The sequence below is a fragment of the Protopterus annectens genome, chromosome 15.part0 (genome assembly GCF_019279795.1).
Source record: "Protopterus annectens isolate FY-2018-M chromosome 15.part0, PAN1.0, whole genome shotgun sequence".
Lineage (NCBI taxonomy): Eukaryota > Metazoa > Chordata > Ceratodontiformes > Protopteridae > Protopterus > Protopterus annectens.
Window position 1 is genome coordinate 59,273,055 of NC_056749.1, and position 23,667 is coordinate 59,296,721.

A 23,667-nucleotide genomic window follows, 5' to 3' on the forward strand; every position below is an offset into this window, starting at 1 on the left:
CTTCTATGAAGTCAGGTCGTGAGGGGTATAAAACATGCAGCCGACCCCATTACATCAGTTTTTCTTGCCCCAGATGTCAGGTGCCCCCCTAATGGGGAGCAAATAAACGAAAACACACAAAGGTATACCTCCAACAAAAAGCAAATACACCAAACAGGCTTTTAAGCATAGTAAAGGAAAGTAGAGGCATAGCCAGAAGAAGTTAGGGGGCTAGGCAAGGAATACAGTACAAATGAAAATCCTTATAAGGTAATTGCTTCCCATAAGTAATGCAATTATTAACTTTCACTGACATAGGTAAGGAGCAAGAAAAAGTTTCCCCAATGGGGTACTTAGCTTTTAGTTGAAGACTTTGGTTCTGAAAACGAAAATTTCAGGGGTCTGCCGATCGGCACTTGCGAAATGCTTCTGCTTCGGGCACCGCGCAGCAAGAAAGACTGATGTAATGGCGTCGGCTGCATGTTTTATACCCCTGACGACCTGACGTCATGGAAGAAGGGACAGCAAACTGACGCAGGACCCAAGACTTTGTTAATCAGGCCGACTGAGGGCAACCTGCCAGCAGATTACCCCCAGTGTAATGACTGCAACAGTGAAACATGAAGAACATCCCAATAAGTGCTACAATTGGCAAAAATATTAATATTAAAGATTTTGGGGGGTATTTTTACTAGTGAATTCTTTAGTATGGATTACATGTTTACAAAAGGAACAGTAACCACAAGAAACACAACCCAACAACGTACCCTCTTCTAATGTACCATGAGATGTATTTTTATATTGTACCTTATATTTATGATGATTAAAAAACCCACCCAGTGTCTTGCCTCTTCTAAATGAAAAGCGGCATCTGGGACCCAAAATGTTTGATAATCTTTCCTCAGCCATTAAAATATCACAATGTTTTTGAATCAGGTTCATAAATCCAAAAATGTTACGCCCATAAGTAGTATTAAATCTAACAATACTATTTTTATTTATTTTATGTTGATACTGTAACAAGTCACACCTATTATAAGTTTGTACTTTACTAGTATGAACCACTTGTGACTTATTTAACAAGTCACACCTATTATAAGTTTGTACTTTACTAGTATGAACCACTTGTGACTTATTTATTTATTTACATTTGTTGACCGGGCTAGTCTAGCTGGATACATATCCTTTTTCAGTAGTGACTTTTAAGTATCCTATTACAAAATCTAGTAAAGTTTTGCTGTTATGAAGAAAAAGTGTCATTAGAAGAACAAATCCTACGAAATATCAGAAATTGAGATTTAGGAATATTAGGTATAATGTATCTGGTATGGCAACTTGATGCATGTAGTAGGGTGTATTAGAACCTGGATGATTTAGAAAAACATCGCTTACCAAAGTACCATCCTGCTGGCGGCTTATTTGAACATGCAGAAATGAAATACAATCAGTGTAATGTGCAGTAAACTGAACCCCCGACTTATTTTCATTCAAATACTGAATAAATTCCTGAAGGTAATCAACATCAGACCTCCACACCAACCAGCAATCATCAAGATATCTTCTCCAAATATCAATTTCACCAAGAAACAGATTATAATTATAATTATAAATGATTTGTTGCAACAAATAAAAAATACAAGGTGGTATGAGCAGACTGGGTTCCCAAACAAACAGTATACGCAAAAAATATAGGAAACCCCAAACCACAGCAGATAGTATCAAATAGAACTCCAAAGTTTAATACACAGTACAAAAATAGTGAGGGCTTTCGGAGCCAGATGTAGTAGCTCTGGCTACAAATGCGCTCACCATTTTTGTACTGTGGATTAAACTTTGGAGTTTTATTTGATACTATCTGCTGTGGTCTGGTGTTTCCTATATTCTTCTGCATAAATATGTTGTTTTAAATACCCCATAAAACGGTCAGCATACATTGGTGCAAAAGATGCACCTACAACTGTACCCTTTAACTGTAAAAAAAAAAAAAAAAAAAAAAAAAAAAAAAAATTGCCATTAAAATAAAACATTTTTCATAAGGACATGTTCCACGAGACAAATGAGAAAAGTGTTGAAACCAGGTCTATACAAAGGAATACGGTCAAGCCAATATTCCAATGCAGCTAAACCAGCCCAATGTGGTATATTAGTGTACAATGATGTAACATCAAAGGTACACATAATCCAACCAGGATCCAGCTGCATCTCAGAAATGATATTCAAAAACTGTGTCGTGTCCTGGATTCTAGCCCTAACACCTTTCAACAATGGCTTAAGGTCAGCGGTCAAATAAAAGCAGAAAGGGGTTCAGTCAAGGAACCATTCCCTGATACAACAGGCCTACCCCGGTGGTTGATAGGGATCTTTGTGTATTTTTAGGGAGTCAATAAAGCTGTTGTGGCAATGGATCTAAAACAGTCAAATGATGTGAATTATGTTTAGTAATTATACCTTCACTTAGAGCTATATGTAAAAATCACTTAGAGCTATATGTAAAAAAAAAAAGTACAGTTTTGTACCTACCATAAATGTAGATGTTCGAGGATCCCCATTGCTGCAGTCCTTACTATTGGGTATAGTCCGCGTCCAGTCGGCCCGAATACCAGAGTATAAGGCTGACGTCGGTCAGGGTACTAATGCGCATGACCGACGTCATATCCTCAGTCTTTTCTTGCCCCAGATGTCAGAAGACCCTAAAAAGACAAGGCCCAAAATACCTGCACCATAATATATACAATATGTACAAGAATATATACAAAAATATAAGCATGTAACCTCACCTACACAACCACCCCTAAACACAGAGGGAAGGAGGGTAATTGGACTGCAGCAATGGGGATCCTCGAACATCTACATTTATGGTAGGTACAAAACTGTACTATGTTCTTCGTTCCCCATTGCTGCAGTCCGGTAGAATCCCAAAGCAGAGGTAAGGGAGGCTGGCAAATCATAAAGAAGCAGGAGCTGACAACATGCCTTGCAAAACAGCTGTGGCAAAACCAGCCCTAGACTTAGAGTAGATAGGAAGGTGATAATGCTTAGAGAAAGTATGCACTGAACTCCAAGTAGCTGCTTCCAAAATATCCTTAGTTGCCACCCCTTAGAAATGCTGTTGAAGTGGCAGTAGCCCTAGTGGAATGAGGCCTAATCCCAGCTGGAATCTCCTTGCCATGATGGGAATAACAAAATGCAATGCAAAAGCCAATCCACCTAGAAATAGTTTGTTTTGACACAGGCTTGCCCTGTGAACTCAAAGCAAAAGAAACAAACAACTGCTGAGACTGCCTGAAATCCTTAGTCCTGCTTAAATAATAATTGCCTGTGTACATCTAAAGTGTGCAAAATCTTTTCCCCTTTATTTTGGGGGTCTGCATAAAAAGTAGGCAAATGAATAGTTTGGTTTAAAGCCACACTAGAAACCACCTTAGGCATAAAGGAAGGATTAGTGCGTAATGATACCCTATCCTTATGGAAAATCAAAATGGCTCTACTGCCATAAGGGCCTGCAACTCAGACACCCTTCTTGCAGAAGTAATAGCCAACAGAAAAGCAGTCTTCCATGACAAGTATTTCAATTCAGCAGTAGCCGCGAGGCTCAAAGGTTGTAGAGTAAGTTTTTCCAACACAAAATTGAGATCCCAAGCAGGAGTAGGAGCTCATTGGGGGTCTTATATTCTTTGCCCCTCTAAGAAACTGCTTGAACAAAGGATGCGAAAACAATGGTGGGTCACAATCATAGTGAGCTGAAATTGCTGCAGCATGAATCTTAATGGAAGAGAAGGACAAACCTTTGTCCAATAACTCAGTAAGATATTGAAGAGCCACACTCAAATTAGGCTCAGAAACCTGCAAATTCTTTGCTGTACTCCAAAATAAAAATCTCTTCCATTTTTCGTACACTTTCCTTGTACTAGGTCTTCTAGCTTCCATAATCACATTTAAAACTTGTTGAGGAAGTTGAGACCTGCTGTGTTTCAACACAGAATATGCCAGGCTGTTAGATGAAGAGAGTGAAGCTTGACATTGAGCAGATGACCATCCTTCTGAGATAACAGATGAGGAATCAGAGGTAAAGGCCATGGAGGCTTCCTTACCAGACTCCGTAGTAGTGGGTACAAGTGTTGCCGAGGCCAATCTGGAGCTATCAAAATCATCCTTGGCCTGTCTTGTCTGACCTTTAATAGTACCTTTGGAAGAAGAGGCAGAGGAGGAAAGGCATACACATGAAGGTTTTCCAACTGAAAGACAGAGCATCCACTTTCCAAGCTGTGTGATGAAACCCCTTTGTGCAATACTGTGGCAGCTGGTGGTTTAGTGGAGAAGCGAACAGATCTATGTCTGGAGTTCCCCATGACACTGTCAATGTTTGAAATACATGAAGATCCAGTTTCCACTGTGGGGATCCATGATTTGTCTGCTTAACACATCTGCTAAGGAGTTCTGTGCTCGCAGAAACCTTGCCTGAAGAGTTAGTTGCAAGCTTAGCGCAGTCTCCCATAAAATCATTGCTTGCCTGCATAGAGGATAAGAATGTGTTCCCCTTGCTTGTTGATGTACCACATGACAGTTGTGTTGTCTGTTAGAATCAACACCTGCCCTGGAAGAAGTAACTCCTTGAAAGCCATTAATGCAAACTGGACTGCTAACATCTCCTTCATGTTGATATGTAGATGCTGTAGTCTGGCAGGCCACTTGTCTTGTATCCACTTTCCATTTAGATGAGCTCCCCAAGCAATGTCCGAGGCATCTGTCGTTAAAACCTGACTCGCCTCTGGCGAAGTCACAGAGAGTCCCTTGTTTAGGTGACATTCCTGAGCCCACCACAAAAATTCTTTTTGAAGGCAAGGTATTATTTGAATGACAGTGTCCAAATCCTGGCAGTGCTGTGTCCATACATTTTGAGATACCATTGTAGCTTCCTCATATGCAGTTTGGCATTGGGAAGCACCAGAATACAAGATGCCATGAACCCTAATGCTTGAAGGACTGTCCTTGCAGTCAGCACGGACTGATGAGATACTTGATGGAAGTAAAGTGACAGACTCTTTTGTTTGTCCGGGGTTAAAAAGGCCATCTGGGCTGCTGTATTCAGTCTCACACCCAGAAAGCACATGTCTTGAGAGGGTACTAGACTGGACTTTATTTCGTTCACAGAATACCCTAGGCATCTTAGCACTGCTATAACATATTCCAGATGCTGTAGAAGGTCTTCCTTTTCTTGAGCCAGAATCAGGCAGTCGTCCAAGTAAGGATAGATTTGAATTCCTTGAAGCCTGAAGTAAGCTATCACTGGAGCCAGAACCTTTGTGAATACTCTGGGCAGTAGATAAGCCAAAGGGCAATGCAGAGAACTGATAATGAGAATTTCCAGCTCGAAACCGCAGATACTTCCTGCAACTTAGCCTTATAGGCACATGAAGGTAAGCTTCCTTGAGATCTAAAGTTACCATCCAGTGATCTTTGCCCAGCAGAGGTAAAAGCTGTTGTAACGTCAACATCTTGAACTTGGGAATGTCCAGAAAAGTGTTGAGGAGAGATAAATCCAAAATTGGTCTCCACGTGTTCCCCTTCTTTGGTACTAGGAACAGGCGAGAATAAAATCCTAGGCCCCTTTCTGATACAGGGACTGGCTGAATGGCCCCATCTGGAGTAACTGAGAAACTTGCTTGTGAGCCTCCTTTCTTTGTGGAGGAGGAACGTCTGGCATGCCTTTGAAAGGGGCATTGTATGGAAATAAAATCTGTAACCGTGGTGAATGATATCCAACACCCATTTGTCTTGAGTAATTAAATCCCAATTTTCTTTGAAAAGAGACAGTCTTCCTCCCAAAGGAGCTGCCACGCGAGAATCTACTGGCAGCCGAAAAGACAGGTCATTGGGTCTGTTTACGAAAGGACTGACCCCTGCCCTCACCAGAAGTCTGAGCAGGTGAACTCCCTGTTCTAGGCCTAAAAGAACCTTGAGCCCTGCCCCTACCACGTCTAGACCTACCCCTAGACTGGGAATCATAAGCAGGATATGTCCACCCCTTAGCAGGCCAATTTCTACTAAACTGGCTGCACCTGCAAAAAATCTTTAACAGTTTGCATAGACTTAGCTTTGTCTTCCATTTTCTTTAAAACTGCTTCCACAGGCGATCCAAACAACACATCAGACTGTAAAGGAGCATCCAAAATCCTTGTCTTAACATGCTCAGCTAAATTCTGATCCTTCAACCAGGCATGCCTGCGAAGAACAGAACTAGTAGCAGCCACCCTCGAGGAGGCCTGCACAGCATCAAAACCACATTGCAAAGAATGCTTACCCACTTGTTCAGACACATGAACCAAATCCAGCAACTCTTTACACTCAATACCTTCCGCCAAAGCATCCACCTTAGATTTTAATTGTGAAAGGAGATAATTCTGATATTTTAGCATGTGAAACTGACAATTCAACGCTCTCATGGCTAGAGTGGAAGAAGTATACACTTTCTTTCCCCACCTATCCAAAGCCCTTGCCTCTTTATCAGTGGGAACAGGATTTTTAACCACAGAAGCCTTAACACCTTTAGGCCCTTGAGAAATAGTTTCTGGGTCCGCCCTAGGACTCTTAAACAAATACTTATGAGCTTGCACCCTATAATACCTATCAGGCTTAACAGGAGCAGGAGGCAAAGAGTCAGGGTTCAGGGAAGCCTCTGCAAAAACATCTTCCACCACATTCAACACAGGAGGAATAGCTAAGGGCCTATGCTGGGGTAAAAACAAGAATTCCCTAAGCCTTTTCCTGGAATCAGAGTAATCCTGGCCTTCCCATTTAAAGTGCTCCCTCATGGAATGCAGAGTCTCTGAAAATGAGAAATCCTCAGGAGGAGAAGCTGTAGGAGTGGAATCATCCACATCAGAATCAGAATAAGTAGGATACTCCTGCAAGTCTTCAGCAGAAGACTCTGAAGCCTCTGAACACTGTTCAAAACTATCAAACTCGGTTCCACCCTAGGCCTCTTATCAGGCGGGGCATAGAACCTCTAATCATAGTAATCAAATCTTCTGCCATTTTAAGCATATGTTTCTTAGGTACAGAACCCGAAATGCTAGGAGAAGCCCCACTGAAGCTGAACTAGGCCTACCTCTCAAAGAAGTTTTGGTAACAGAAGGAGAGGCTCTAACTACCTTGGGAAGAGAGGGAAGAACAGTTACCTGAGAAGCCCCTCAGCCTGGCCTACCTCCTGAGAAGGCACATCCTGTAACAGTAAAGTTTCTGCCTGAGACTCCATGGAAACTCCTGGCAAAACCTCTGGCTCCACTGAGCCTTCCAAAGAACCGACGTCCGGGACTGCCGGTTCATCAACCCTAGGCCTGTTTTGTCCTTGCGCTTCTTGGGAAGCGGGCGGAGCATCCGACGGCATTTTATAATTGCAACGCTTCCCAAACACTAACCTGGCACAGTCTAACCTCCTCTTAATAGTGCGTTTGTTAAACCTAGCACAAGAGCGGCAACCAACAACGTCGTGCTCAGGCCCTAAACAAGGTATACACAAGGTATGGTAATCCCTATGAGGTATCTGTTTCCCACAAGAAATACAGTTATTCACTTTTTCTGACATCCGGTTAAATACTGAGGCAAGAAAAACCAAAATGTTTACTTAGCCAACTCTGTTTCGGTCTGAAACTCCGGATTCGGAAATATTTCAGAACGCCAACCTGCACTCGCAAAACTGCTTCTGCATCGGACCATGCGGCAAAAAAGACTGAGGATATGACGTTGGTCATGCGCATTAGTACCCTGACGTACTGGCGTCAGTCTAATGCGCCCTGACCGACGTCAGCCTTATACTCTGGTATTCGGGCCGACTGGACGCGGACTATACCCAATAGTAAGGACTGCAGCAATGGGGAACGAAGAACATCTATCAGTCTACTTTTTAAATTTAGGCGTAGGATCAGTGGCTATATTGGTATCAAATCTACCATCCAATAATGGCCTATCCACCTTAGCCAAATACATAGAGCAATCCAAAACAACCACCGCCCCTCCCTTATCTGCAGAAATAATAACCACATTTTTATTATGATGATTATACAACGCCTGAATTTCTTATGCATTTAAATTATTCAAAAGTAAATTCTCACGTAAACCAAAGCCAAAGTGCAGATCTTTGAGGAGACATTGCTGAAAAATACCCACATATTTATTACTGGGTGGGATAAATGTAGATTTGTGAAACCTGAAATCATGATGCGACTCAGGTGCACGTTCCGTATTGTCAAAATATAGTTTAAGATTTAACACTCTGCAAAGAGAGACATCATTCGCAAAAACATCTTCAGGTACCACAAAACCAGGGACAGAATTCAAGCCTTTATTAAGCAACTGTAATTCTACATCTGACAAAATCAGAGAAGAGGTACTATGTATGTTATAATTGCTCTCTAACGGGGTACCAGAAGATATAACAATGTTTCCAATGAGGCCACTTGGTTTATGTTTTCTGCCACCCCTTCTTCTAACCCTAAAGAGTTAGGTAACTCATGTTGTCCCTGTCCAAGAGAAACAGTTACTTTACTGTCTTTTATGGGCTGGTGACTCCTGTTTATTATTGTTTTCATATCGGTATAATAGGACAAGTCCTCCCCAGAAGTATCACTAACAAAGTTATTACCAGATTTTTCCAAAATCAATCTCTGTATTTTCCTTTTAAAACCAGTATTGTTGGTATCCTGCCTGGTAAACTTAACACTTTTCTGCTAGTCTTTCAAATCCCTAATTAAATTTATGAATTTTTCTCTCCCAGAGTTGTTTTTCAAAGTCAAGTAACTCCTTAGTTAACTTTTGAAAAGCCGATTGATACATAGGCTAGTCTTCCAATTTTCTAACTATGTCACAAACCTCAAACATCTGACATACAATGCACCACCCTGCGTTCATAATAAGAATAAACAATATCAACAAAACGCATGGTGGCACCTTGTTGTGCTTCAGCCCATTCTGCTGTTGGTGTATCATCAGCCTCCCCCAACCAATGGTTGTGTATGAATACGTAACCCCCACTAGGTGTTATGCCTTTATGTTTACAGGCCTTAAAGTAATTTTAAATGCCAAACACTGGACCTTAAATTTTTCATTGACTTGGTTAGTCGAGGACAAAGCAGAGAAATGAAAATACAAAAGAAGGAACAATGGGGATAGATGGGGATATGAACGTAGGCATCCTTGAGATCCACAGAGACTGGAGAGGCAAGGGGAAGTAATGGAGAAACAAAGTCTAAAGAGACAACATCTGAAAGGAAGGAATCTTGAGAAAAGTATTGAGCTGGGAAAGATCCAAAATTGGTCATCAAGTGTCCTCCTTTCTGGGAACAAAAACATTCCAGAATAAAACCCTCTCCCAACTTGGGCAGGAGGTACAGTTTCAATGGTGGTCTGGACCAAAAAAGAATAAAGCATCTCTAGGAAAAAAGGAAATTGTTCCCAAGGAGGTTGAGGAATGCCAAAAAGGGAGGAAGGGATATCCAAACCATGAAATACCCCTGGCAGATAATGGATAGAACCCAAGAGTCTGTTGTGACACACAACCAATTTGGAAGAAACAGGGAAACATGGAAGGATAAGGGAACCTGGCCGAGGGAAAGGGGAAGCAAATTGTCAAACTGAATCTGGCTTACTCTGAAAAGATGACTTCTGGGAAGTAGGGGTCTGAGTAGATTTAGCAGGAGGCACATGTCTAGAACCTGTTTTACCTTTGGGCAGACAAGACTGAATGCAAACAAACACAGATTTGGAGGGGTAATTCCTCTGAAACTTTGGAATAGGAGAAACAAAAAATGTGCTTCAAATCCTGCAAGGCTTTGCCTTTATCCTGGAGAGACTTAAAACTTCAGCAGCAGAACCAAAAAGATTTCTATTATCCAAAGGAGCATCCAATAGTTTGGACTTAATGGCATCAGGTGAAGTCTGAAGACAGAGGCCAGGAGTAACGTCTCATAAAACCCTGTAGGAAGCATCAGCTGCATTTTAAAGTTGCTGGCAACTTAGGAGGTGGTACCCAACAGGGAAAGGGCAGAAGCCTTCTTCTCAAGAGTCAGAAAGGTCGTAAATTACTTGAGAAACCAGAAAAGAAGGGCCAAAACACACCTGGTGACATCAGTCTGTTAGTTAATGGTCTAAAAGCTAGTGTCAGCAGTATAAACCTTTTTACTCAGCCTCTTCATGGCCATAATGTCCTTGTGTGAAGGAAGCTGCTTGGTAAGGTCAACAGTTTGGAGGAATCAGCAGAAGGGCATTCATACATAAATTTACATTTATTATACACCTTGTGAAACCTGTGAGGTTTCTTAGGAGCTGAGAATTAGGGGTCACAGAAGCTGCTGAAAAGGTATCCAAGGAAGGCAGCCAAAAGTGAGGGGAACAGCAGAAAGCTTTGCAGAGTCCATCTGAAGGAGCTCATAAAACCTTTTCTGGATATCAGAGAAGACAGCAATCTCAATTAAAAAAAATCATCGCACAGGTAACACTGCCCCAAAGGAGAGTTTCTCTTAAGGGGAATATGGACTTAGAGTCCCCTTCCTCTAAACCACAGTCCAGGGGGGGGGGGGGATTTGAGAAGAGTAGCTAAGGACTTTACCCCGGAATCCTGATCCACAGACGAATGCTGCTACCTAGGTCTTTTAACAGAAGTGGAAGACCAAGGAGGGGGAGGCACAGACCAGGAAGGGACAAGCACAGACATCCCCCGAGGAGGCTTTAAAGTCATTAAAGATGCCCAGAGTAAAATCCTGCCATTCATTTTGGGCATCCTTAACTGCAGGGCAAATATGCTTTGCTTCCTGTTTCTTTATCTGCAGGATGTCCACATGAAACACCCTGGGAGGGTCAGACCTTTGGTATAGTAAGGATCTCCTCCACTAAGATCTGCCGAAACCCCCCCCCCCCCTTCAGATGCTGGAAGAATATCTGTAACATTTTCCAGCTGCTTAAAACACTGATCATCAAATTCCATTTTGCATAATTGGGTACCATGTTAGCCCAAATTATTTCAGCAAGCATAATTGGGAAATAAATGAAAGGGAACACTACTATAAAAACTAAACTCGCTCTCATCCAGAAGTACCTACCTGAATAAGGAAGAATCCACCTCCCACAGCTGTTGCAGCTAGCTTTCCAACCTTCTTAAACAGGTAACCAGCACACCTGCAAAATCAGGCAACAGTAAGTTAAATATGCACTTCACAAGTACACGCTAACAGACTTAGACTTGACTGCTTAGATGGTTCGCACATTTATTTATTTGTTTAGTAGTCAAGTAAACCATTTCACAGACCCTTTTGAGCAATGCCTCTGATAACAGGTACAAAAACTTGGGCAGGAAAAACTTAAACAAGCAAGAAACCGATGTATAAACAATAAATGAAAACGTACAGCTGTATAAAATCTTACCATATCAGTACATGTGTTTCTCTTCGCTGTTGCAGTATTCTTAACCTTGGATATCTCCTGCCAAGGATAGCCCAATGTCCAGCCAGTATACCAATGCCTTTAGATCTTATATGCACCATACATCACATGTATGCTCCTCATACATGACATACGGCATGGAGGCGATGTACAGAAGCAGTTGGGTCTATGTTTATTCATTGAATGGTAAAAAGCATTGAATGGCATTGCATCGTAAAAGCTGTTCATAGAGTCTGCACCCTCCCCCCCCCCACATGAGATTAGACCACAGTGGGGAAGGGGCACATTTCCTTATCCCTACTGTAACATATACTGTTCACTGCTATGTTTTTCGATGGATAGACATAGACCCAGAAGCATTTACCCACAACTGAATTGACACATTACAGAACACGCTCCATAGGACAAATGAAGGCTACGTACACCTCCAAGGGGATAAAATACAGAAGGAAAAAAGGGGGTCCCTCGGCAAGGAGGATAAAGTACAGTTGTGTACACTTACCATAAATGTAGATGTTAGAGTGTATTCACAGTTGCAGTCATCACATTTGGGTTATCTACCTGCAGGTAGCCCTCAGTCGGCCTGAATACCAGAGTCTTGGGATTTCTGAGTCAGATGCTGTCGCTTCTTCCATGATGTCAGGTCGTCAGGGGTATAAAACATGCAGCTGACACCATTCCATCAGTATTTCTTGCCCCAGATGTCAGGAGCCCCACAACAGGATGCAATTACATGGTGTGGAACACCCCCAGTAGAAAGTAAATACCAGTGTTATAAGATATGGCCAAGCAAAGAAGAAAGTACAGTTTTGTACCTACCATAAATGTAGATGTTCGAGTGTACACCCTGCTGCAGTCATCACACTTGGGTTATCCTGCTGTCAGGCGGTCCCGCAGTCGGCTGGAATTCCAAAGTCTTGGTCCGGCGTCGGTTGCTGTCGCTTCTTCCCTGACGTCAATGCGCCAGGGGTATATGTATTGCATCCGACGCCATTTTCTTCAGTTTTTCTTGCCCCAGATATCAGGTGCCCCCAAAAAGGTGGTCAGTAATTAGTACCAAATTAAGCAATTTTTGCATAAACACAAAATCCCTCCAGCTATAAGCAAATACATCAGGACGTTATTGTAGAGATTTAGTCAGTTAGATCAGAGGGGATGGAGGGAGGGTAACCTGGACTGCAGCAGGGTGTACACTCGAACATCTACATTTATGGTGGGTACAAAACTGTACTATGTTCATCGTGTTACCCTGCTGCAGTCATCACACTTGGGTAGAATCCCAAAGCTAAGGATGGGTGGAGGAGTCAGAGGGTTAGAGGAGGCTAGAAGGCCCTGCAGAACTGCAGTGGCGAAGCCAGCTCTAGTCTTAGAGTAAAGTGGTAAGTGATAGTGTTTGGTAAAGGTGTGTACTGAACTCGAAGTTGCAGCTTCCAAAATCTCCTTGGTTGGAACCCCCCTGAGGAAGGCTGTAGATGTAGCTGTTGCCCTGGTAGAGTGGGTTCTGATGGTAGCAGGAACTGGTTTTCCATGACGGGTATAGCAAAAACGAATGCAATGTCCTATCCCATTTGGAAATGGTTTGTTTTGATATAGCCTTCCCTTGTGAAGCTGTAGCATAGGATACAAAGAGCTGGTCAGATTTTCTGAAAAACTTAGTTTTATCCAAGTAGTAACGAAGTTGCCTGTGAATGTCCAAGGAATGCAGGAGTCTTTCTCCTTTGTTCTGTGGATTTGGAAAAAAGGTGGGTAAGTGGATGGTTTGATTTAAAGCCACACTGGAAACCACCTTAGGCATGAAGGAAGGATTAGTTCGTAGAGAACCTCTGTCTTGATGGAAAATGAGGAAAGGTTCCACTGCCATTAGTGCCTGCAGCTCTGAGACTCTTCTAGCTGAAGTTATTGCTAGCAGCAGGGCAGTCTTCCATGATAGAAACTGTAGATCTGCAGAGAAAGCTGGTTCAAAGGGAGGCAGCGTAAGTTTTTCCAGAACAAAATTGAGGTCCCATGTTGGTGTAGGTGCTCTCCTGGGGGGCCTAATGTTTTTTGCCCCTCTGAGGAACTGCCTTAGAAGTGGATGTGAAAATAAGGGTGGATCCGTGTTGTAGTGGGCTGAAATAGCTGATGCATGGATTTTAATGGAAGAAAAAGAAAGTCCTTTGTGCAACATCTCAGTTAAATATTGTAGAATCTGAGGCATGTGAGGCTGAAGTGTGTTTTGGCCTTTAGCTTGGTTCCAGGCGCAAAACCTTTTCCATTTGTCTGAGTAGGCCTTCCTGGTGCTGGGCCTCCTAGCTTCCAGAATAACATCCATAACTGCTTGGGAAAGAGGAGCTGGCTGGATGCTTGGTGATTTGCCATGCAGCCAGATTTAAGGTTTTGAGCTGTGAAGAATCTGATTGTTTTGCTGTGTGAGCAAATGGGCAATTTGTGGTAAAATCCAAGGTGGGCCTTGGGCCATATTCCTCAATAGTGGGTACCAGTGCTGGCATGGCCAGTCTGGGGCTATGAGCATCAGTTGTGGTCTCTCCTTTCTGACATTCAGAAGCATCTTTGTGAGGAGAGGCAATGGGGGGAAGGCATATACTGTCAGGTTTTTCCAGCTGAATGAGAGTGCATCCACTTTCCAAGCTTGATGGTGAAGTGTCCTTGTACAAAATTTTGTTAGCTGATAGTTTTGAGGACTGGCAAAAAGGTCCATGTCTGGAAGGCCCCATTTTTGAGTTATTGCAAATACTTGTGGATCCAGTTTCCACTCGTGGGGATCCATGGTGTTTCTGCTGAGGTCATCTGCCAATGTTTTTTTCTTTCCTGGCAGGAGTTGAGCTTGTAACTGAACTTGGTAATCCGGAGCTGTGTTCCATAACATCATTGCTTGCCTGCATAGAGGGTAGGAGTGAGTACCCCGTTGTCTGTTTATGTACCACATAACTGTGGTGTTGTCCGTCTTTATTGTCAGTTGTCCTGGATGTAATAGATTCCTGAAGGCTGTCAGAGCTTTCTGTACAGCTAGCATCTCTTTTTGATTGATGTGCAGATTCCTTTGATCTGCAGTCCATACGCCTTGAACGCACTGTCCTGCCATGTGTGCCCCCCAGGTGTAGTCCAATGCATCTGTTGTCATAGTTTCCCTGGCTGGGTGCAAGGTGAAAGGCTGACCCTTGTTGAGGTGACATGCCTGTGACCACCATAGAAACTCCTGTTGTAGGCAGGGAATAAGAGATATCATTGTGTCCAAACTGTGGCTGTGTTGAGACCATACTCTTTTTAGGTACCACTGTAATTTCCTCATATGCAGCTTTGCAAATGGTATTAATAGTATGCAAGATGCCATGAAGCCCAAGGCCTGCAGAATTTTTCTTGCAGGTAGTTGGGTCTTTGTTGCCATTGTTTTGAAATCTTGAGTCAGTTGTAGTTGTTTGTCTGGCGTCAGATAAGCCTTCTGCGCCGTTGTATTCAAGCTGGCACCCAGGAATGTCATATTTTGTGAGGGTACTAGTTTTGATTTCTTTTTGTTTACTGTGTACCCCAGGCAACTTAGCAGATGTTTTACAAAAGCCAGATGTTGTAAGAGAATGTCCTTGCTTTCTGCTTGGATGAGGCAGTCATCCAAGTATGGGTATATTTGAATTCCTCTTTGTCTGCAGTATGCAATTACTAGTGCCAGGCATTTTGTGAAGACCCTGGGCGCAGTAGATAAGCCAAAGGGCAGTGCAGAGAATTGGTAATGGGTTGAACCTGCAATGAAAAGGAGGTATCTTCTGCAACTTTGTCTGATAGGGACATGCAGGTATGCCTCCTTGAGGTCCAACAAAACTAGCCATGCTTCCTTGCCCAACATGGGAAAAAGCTGATGTAGTGTTAGCATCTTGAATTTGGGTACTTGTAGGAAGGTGTTTAGAATTGAAAGGTCCAGAATTTGTCTCCAGGCATTGTCCTTTCTGGGAACTAGAAAGAGTCTTGAGTAGAATCCTTGGCCTTGCTCTCGAGTAGGTACCAGTTGAATGGCTCTCATGTCCATGAGAGCTGTAATTTGTTTTTGTGCCTCTGCCCACTGATTTTGTGGCAGGTTTGGCATTCCTCTTTTCATTGGCAAGGTGTGGAAATTGAATCTGTATTCTCGTGAAATTATGTCTAGGACCCATTTGTCCTTTGTGACAATGTGCCAGCTGTCTGAAAAAAAGTGCAAGTTTTCCTCCCAAGGGGGCTGCCAAGAGAGTGTCGCTTGGCCAGATGAGGTGCAAGTCATTGAGTTTGCCTTCCGGTAGTTTGGGAACTGTCTTCTCCTCCCTTCTGTGTTGCAGTGCCCCATTGTCGAGGTTTGTATTGGGCTAGTGGTTGTCCTCTGCCTCTTGGACGTCTGTATTTACCCCTCTGTGGTATGTCAGTAACTGGAAAGGACCAATTTTTTGGTGGCCAATTTCTGCTGAAGCGAGGGGGCTGTACCTGTAGAAAATCTTTGACTGTCTGCAAAAATTTTGCCTTATCCTCCATTTTCTTTAAGACTTGTTCTGCTTTAACTTCAAAAAGAACATCCTGCTGTAAGGGAACATCTAGAAGCTTTGCTTTAACATGATCAGGCAGAGTTTGTTCCTTTAACCAAGCGTGCCTATGTATAAAGTACAGTTTTGTACCTACCATAAATGTAGATGTCCAATAGGTATGCATCTGCAGTCATAACATATGGGTTGTCCTGCCTCAGGCAGCCCTTCGGTCGGCCGGATTCCAAAGTCTGGGTCTGGCCTCGGCTGATGTCGCACTTTCCCCGACGTCAGAGCGTCTGGGGTATAAAAGCATCAGCCGACGCCATTTTCCTCAGTTTTTCTTGCCCCAGATGCCAGGTGCCCTCTAGGAAGGCTAAATTTGGATAAATGCTGAAAAGTTCCAAACATTTGCAAATTATATACAAATATAAACAAACAAATACACCATAATAGATTCCCCCAGCTAGCTAAAAGAGGGGTAAGCACCCTAGGAATACCACAGAGGGGAAGGAGGGAGGGTAATCCTGACTGCAGATGCATACCTATCGGACATCTACATTTATGGTAGGTACAAAACTCTACTATGTCCTTCAAGGATGCATCTGCAGTCATAACATATGGGTAGAATACCATAGCGAATCTGGGGGAGGGGGTACTAAGAAAAGGATGGTGTAGTTAAGATCCCCTTGCAGGACTGCAGTTGCAAACCCTGCTCTGGATCTAGAGTATAAAGGTAGATTGTAATGCTTGGCAAATGTATGCACGGAGCTCCAAGTAGCAGCTTCTAAAATGTCCTTGGTAGCCACCCCTCGTAGGAAGGCTGTAGTGGTGGCCGTGGCCCTTGTGGAGTGAGGCCTGATATTTTCAGGAAATGTCTTTCCATGAAAGGAGTAGCAAAAACGAATGCAATTTCCTATCCATTTTGAAATTGTCTGTTTGGAAATTGCTCTTCCTTGCACCCCAGTTGCATATGCTACAAAAAGTTGGTCAGTTTTTCTGCTATTTTTTGTTCTGTCCAAGTAGTAGCGTAGTTGTCTGTGTATATCCAGGGTGTGCAAAAGTTTTTCCCCTCTATTCTGTGGATTAGGGAAGAACGTAGGCAAGTGAATAGCTTGGTTCAAGGATATCCTAGATACCACCTTTGGCATAAAAGTAGGATTGGTTCTTAATGACACCCTGTCCTGGTGGAAAATAAGAAAAGGCTGCACTGCCATTAATGCTTGTAACTCAGATACTCTTCTTGGTGAAGTGATTGCCAGAAGGAATGCAGTTTTCCAAGATAGAAACTGTAGATCTGCTGATGCTGCTGGTTCAAAAGGAGGTAGTGCCAGTTTCTCCAGCATAAAGTTGAGATCCCAGGCAGGTAGAGGGGGTCTTCTTGGAGGTTTAATATTTTTGATACCTCTCAGAAATTGTCTGAGGAGAGGGTGTGAGAAGATAGGCGGATCCACATTGCATTCTGCTGAAATTGCTGAAGCATGAATCTTAATGGAAGAATAGGACAGGCCATTGTGGAACAATTCTGCTAAGTATTCTAGGATATGTGTTAGGTTTGACACTGTGACATCTGTGCCCTTTGATGTGCTCCAAATGAGAAATCTCTTCCATTTAGCTGAGTACGTCTTCCTTGTGGAAGGCCTGCGAGCCTCCAGGATAATGTCCTTCACCCTCTGAGATAAGACAGTTTGATTGGGATTTAAGGAATTTTCCAGGCAGTTAGCTGCAATGTTTTCAAGTTGGGATGCAAGGTCTTGAAATTGTTCTGCGTCAGAAGAAGAGGCCATAGGGGGAGAGGCCATGGTTTTGCCTGAGACATGCTTCTCAATAATGGATACCAGTGTTGTCTTGGCCAGTCCGGAGCTATTAGTATCACTTTTGGCTGTTCCTCCCTGATCTTCAGTAGAACCTTGTACATCAATGGGAGAGGTGGGAAGGCATATACTGTTAGGGCTTTCCAGCTGAAAGAGAGGGAGTCCACCCTCCAAGCTTGTGGGTGGTATGTCCTTAAGCAGAATGTCTTGAGCTGATGATTGAATGGGGAGGCGAACAAATCAATCTCCGGCATTCCCCATGTCTTTGCTATGAGTTGGAAGATGTCTGGGTGCAGCATCCATTCGTGTGCATCCATGGCAGTTCTGCTTAAGCTGTCCACCAGTGCATTTTCTTTCCCTGGCACGAATTGGGCCTGTAATTGGATATTGAGCTTCAGGCATAGTTCCCACAGATTCATAGCCATCCGGCATAGAGGGTAAGAATGTGTGCCTCCCTGCTTGTTTATGTACCACATGACTGTGGTGTTGTCTGTCCTTATTAGCAGGTGTCCTTGTTGGAGGAATGGTTTGAATGCCTCGATTGCATGCCTCACTGCCAGCATTTCCTTTTGGTTTATGTGCATGCTTAGCTGTCCTTGAGGCCATAGGCCTTGGATACATTTGTCCTCCATGTGTGCTCCCCATCCTCGGTCTGAGGCGTCCGTGGTGATGGTCTGCCTTGGTTTTGGTTTGTTGAAAGGCAACCCTCTGTTGGAGTGGCAGGCCTGAGCCCACCACAGGAATTCCTTTTGAAGGCATGGAATGATTGGTATCAGGGTTTCTAAACTGTGACTGTGCTGAGACCATACACTCCGGAGGTACCATTGTAATTTCCTCATATGCAGCCTGGCATGCGGAATTAGAATTATGCAGGATGTCATGTAACCCAGGGCCTGCAGGATTTTCCTTGCAGTAAGCTGAGTTTGTCTCGTCATAAACATGAAGTAATCTGGAAGTTGTTTTTGTTTTTCTTCTGTGAGAAAAGCCATTTGGGTGGTTGTGTCCAGATCTGCACCCAAAAAGGATATCCTTTGGGATGGTCCTAGTCTTAACTTTTGGATGTTGACTGTGTATCCCAAGTTCTGTAGCAGGTGTATGGCATAGGCCAAGTCCTTTATCAAATTTTCCTTGTTGTCCGCTTGTATTAGGCAGTCGTCCAGGTATGGGTAAATTTGAATTCCCTGTAGTCTGCAATGTGCAATTACTGATGCCAGGCATTTCGTGAATATTCTGGGCGCAGTAGATAAGCCAAAGGGCAATGCTGAGAATTGATAATGCTCTGATCCTGCAAGAAATCTGAGGTGTCTTCTGCAGTTTGGTCGAATAGGGACGTGCAGGTATGCCTCCTTGAGATCTAGAGTCACCAGCCAAGACTCCTTGCCCAACATGGGAAGAAGTTGCTGTAGGGTCAGCATTTTGAATTTTGGCACAATGAGGTAAGTGTTCAGTGCGGACAGGTCGAGAATAGGCTTCCATTGATTTTCCTTTCTTGGTACAAGGAATAGTCTGGAGTAAAATCTGTGGCCTTGTTCTGAACATGGTACCTTTTCTATAGCTTTCATCTGAAGTAAATTGCTGATTTGTTTTAAAGCCTCTGCCCTCTGATTTGGTGGAAGGTTTGGCATTCCGCCTCTTTTTGGCAAAGTGTGGAAGTGGAACCTGTATCCTTTGTCTATTATTTGCAGTGTCCATGCATCCTTTGTGATATAATGCCAGTTTTTTGAGAAAAAAGCCAGCTTTCCGCCCAAGGGTGCTTCCAGTTGATCCCTGGTAGGCGGGATCAGAGTTAAGTCATTGACCCTGTCCTGGTGTAGTAGTTGTTGTTGTTGCACTACTCCTCTGGTTGGCAGGCTGCCACTGACGGCCTCTGTAGGAGCCCTTCGATTAACCTCTGCCTCTAGGGCGCCTGTTCCTGCCTCTCTGGGCTCTGTCCAAGTCTGGAAAGGACCAATTCTTAGTAGGCCAGTTTCTGCTGAATCTCGGTGGTTGAACTTGCAGGAAATCTTTAACTGTTTGCACAGATTTTGCCTTTTCTTCAACCTTTTTTAAGATCTCCTGAGCAGAGGAGCCAAATAAATTTTGTTTCTCCATTGGAGCATCCAGGAGTTTAGCTTTGACATGGTCTGGCAAAGATTGCTCCTTCAGCCAGGCATGCCTACGAATAACTGCCCCAGTCATAGCTGATCTAAATGAAGCCTCCAGTGCATCATAGCCACATTTTAAGAAATGATTACTAACCTGTTGTGAGTGGTGTACCAAATCCTGAAGGGATTTACGGTCTAGGGGTTCAGGAGAAGAAAGTTTCTTATTCAGTTCATCTAACAAATACTCCTGGTACTGTATCATATGAAATTGACAGTTTAATGCCCTGACAGAAAGAGCTGCAGAAGCATACACCTTCTTTCCCCATCTATCTAAAGCTCTAGACTCCCTTGTCAGAGGGTAGAGGATTTTTGGCAGTAGCGGCCGCAACCCCTTTAAGGCCCTGAGAAATAGTTTCTGGGTCTGCAGAGTGGGCTTTATACAAATGTAAATGAGAATCCGGGACCCTGTAGTATCTGTCAGGTTTGGCAGGGGCTGGAGGGAGAGTATCAGGGACTGTACTGACATAATTGTACACATCATCAATTACATTCAGAACAGGAGGTATAGCCAAGGGCCTATGCTGAGGCAAATGCAAAAAGGTCCTTAATCTTTTTCTAGAATCAGAGAAATCCTGACCTTGCCATTGAAAATGCTCTCTCATGGAGTGTAGAGTCTCACCAAAGGAAAACTCTTCAGGAGGGGAGGCCGAAGGAATAGATTCCTCTGCATCTGAATCCTCATATGGCGAGTAAGCCCCTTCCTGGTGGTCTGACAACTCAGATCCATCCGTGGAAGCATCTGAGGAGAGTGGATCAGAGGGGTCAGTCCTGGGCCTTTTGTCTGGAGGAGGTTGAGAAGCCCTGTCTGGGTGAGGTTGTGAACCCCTAATTAAGGAAATAAGGTCCTCAGCAAGGCTGAGGATCTGTGAACTAGAGGAAGGCCTCTGGCAGGTAGATCTGGCAGGCAAAGCTTTTGAAAGTTTGGAAGCTTTAGCCCTTGAAAAGGCCTTAATGGACATGGAAGCAGGGGGCCTAGCTGCCCCACGTGCAGGGGTAGAAATGTCCAAAGGTATGGTGTCGGACAAACTGGCTTCGGTAGGTAGTTCTGAAGCCGACTCGGCCGGGGCCTCTCGGGCCTCGGTGGTCTGAAGAATGGTTTCGGAAGAAGGAATCGCCGAGGACTCGGTTTCGGCCGAAACCGAGACACTCGCGGTAGGCCTAGCCGTGGTTTCAGCCGAAACCATGGGCCGCGAGTGTCGGTCCTTTTCCTTGCGTTTTTTGACCATATGCGAAGTCGGAGTCTCCGACGGCATTTTATAAGCAAAAGCGGCTTCAAAAAATTCCTCTGCAAACTCCGACCAACGCCTAAGAGTTCGTCGGTTGAAGGAGGCACAGGCTAAACAGGCCGATACGTCGTGGTCTGGGCCAAGCAAGGAAGGCAGTAAGAATGGAAATTCTTATGAGGTATTTGTTTCCCACAAGTTAAACAATTATTTACTTTGTCTGACATCGGCTGAGGCAAGAAAGAGTCCCCAACGGGGTACTTAGCTTTTTTCGAAGTCTTCGGTTACTGAAATCACTGGATCTGACCGACCGGCACTTGCGAACAGCTTCTCCTTCGGGCACCGCGCGGCAAGAAAGACTGAGGAAAATGGCGTCGGCTGATGCTTTTATACCCCAGACGCTCTGACGTCGGGGAGAGTGCGACATCAGCCGAGGCCAGACCCAGACTTTGGAATCCGGCCGACTGAAGGGCTGCCTGAGGCAGGACAACCCATATGTTATGACTGCAGATGCATCCTTGAAGGACATCAGACCCAGTGACAGCTGCTCTGCAGGAAGCCTCCAAAGAATCAAACCCACATTATAAAGTATGTTTGCCCACCTGTTCAGTTGCATGCAACAGATCCTGCATTTCTTTCAATTCAGACTGTTGAGGAAGTGTGCTCATTTTTTGTTTTAACTGAGACATTAGAAATTGCTGATATTTTAGCATGTGAAATTAGCAATTTAGTGCCCTCATAGCTAGAGTGGCTGAGGTGTAAACCTTTTCCCCCCACCTGTCTAGTGCTCTGGAGTCTCTTTCAGAGGGTACAGGATTTTTTGCCATAGAAGCCTTAGCCCCTCTGGGACCCTGGGAGATGGTCTCTGGATCAGCAACAGGGCTTTTATAAAGGAATTTGTGGGAATCAGGCACTCTATAGTATCTTTCAGGTTTGGCTGGAGCAGGAGGCAGAGAATCTGGGTTCAAACTGGATTCTAAGTAAACATCATCCACAATGTCTAAAACTGGGGGGGGGGTGGCAAGTGGTCTGTGCTGGGGGAGTAAAAGAAACTCACTGAGCCTTTTCCTTTGAGTCAGAGTAGTCCTGACCTTCCCAGTGAAAATGTTCCCTCATAGTGTGTAGTTTCCCCAAAGGAGTAGTCTTCAGGAGGAGAAGCTGAGGGAATAGAATCCTCAGCATCAGAATCTTCATAAGGGGAGAAGGAGTAATCTTGGTCCTCAGAGGAGCCTGAGGAAATAGACACTTGTTCAGAGGAGGCATAATCTTCCTCTTGTCTAGGCCTTTTGTCGGGTGGGGGTTGGGAACCCCTGATTAAAGAGATCAAATCTTCAGCCATTTTGAGCATCTGTTTCTTAGGCATGGGGCCTTGAACTGGAGACTGAAGTGCAGTCTTGTTAGGTTTAACAGGAGTCTTAAGCTTAGGATACGTTTTTATGGTGAGCGCCGTTGGTCTGAAAACGCCTTCAGAAACCGAAGGTGTTTCTGCAGCATCAACATCTCTTTCTGCAGTGTTGTCGGTAGGGGCTAAAAAAAATGGCTCCGCCGGCCTAGCACTCTCCGCCAAAGGCTCCAAAGCGGTCTCGGGTTCCAAATCTGCAATAGCCAGGGGTTGCGTCGGAGCCTCACTGAAGACCGGTGAACCGGAGACCGGTCCAGCCGAGGCCTCTGAGTCTGGCTTGGGTCTAGGCTGCCTGTCCTTATCCTTGCGTTTTTTGTGCATGCCGGTAGTCGGTTGCTCCGACAGCATTGTGTAGTTAAATTTTCTACCGAAGTAGTGTCGTGCGAAATCAAAGCGTCGTTTTATAGTACGCTTATTAAACCTAGCACAAAAACGACAACCAGTGACGTCGTGGTCTGGGCCTAGGCAAGGTATGCAGTAAGAATGAAAATCCTTATGAGGTATTTGCTTCCCACAAGAAATACAATTGTTAACTTTTTCTGACACCGGTCTGAGGCAAGAAAAGTTTCCCCAATGGGGTACTTAGCTTTAATGAAGACTTCGGATCTGAAATTCGACTTCGAAAATCTCAGGTGTCGGCCGACCGGCACTTGCGAACTGCTTCTGCTTCGGGCACCGCGTGGCAAGAAAGACTTAAGAAAATGGCGTCGGATGCAATATATATACCCCTGGCTCACTGACGTCAGGGAAGAAGCGACAGCAACCGACGCCAGACCAAGACTTTGGAATTCCGGCCGACTGCGGGACCACCTGACGGCAGGATAACCCAAGTGTGATGACTGCAGCAGGGTAACACGATGAACATCAGGTAGAAGTACAGAGAAGCCAGGGGGCTGGAGGGAGGGTAGCCAGGACTGCAACAGTGAATACACTCCAATATCTACATTTATGGTAAGTGTACACAACTGTACTATGTTCTTTGTGTTTCACTGTTGCAGTCATCACATTTGGGTTGATTCCCACAGCTGAGGATGGGGAGGAGGCAGTCAAGAATAATTAGGGCTGGCAAGCAGGCCCTGTAAGATTGCTGTGGCAAATCCAGCTCTGGATTTAGAAAAGATAGGTAAGTGGTAATGCTTGGTGAAGGTGTGTACAGAGGTCCAGGTTGCAGCTTCCAGGATGTCCCTGGTACGG

The 23,667-nt window shown here is 44.2% G+C and overlaps 1 protein-coding gene across 1 annotated transcript in view; it reads right to left on the reverse strand.

Annotated features, from left to right (window-relative positions):
* FUNDC2 (FUN14 domain containing 2) overlaps nucleotides 1-23,667 on the reverse strand; it is a 538,500-nt gene that overhangs the window by 169,479 nt on the left and 345,354 nt on the right. The window contains exon 3 of the mRNA XM_044057645.1: nucleotides 11,073-11,148. Coding sequence (XP_043913580.1) covers nucleotides 11,073-11,148 — 76 coding nt within the window. The remainder of the gene's footprint in view (nucleotides 1-11,072; nucleotides 11,149-23,667) is intronic.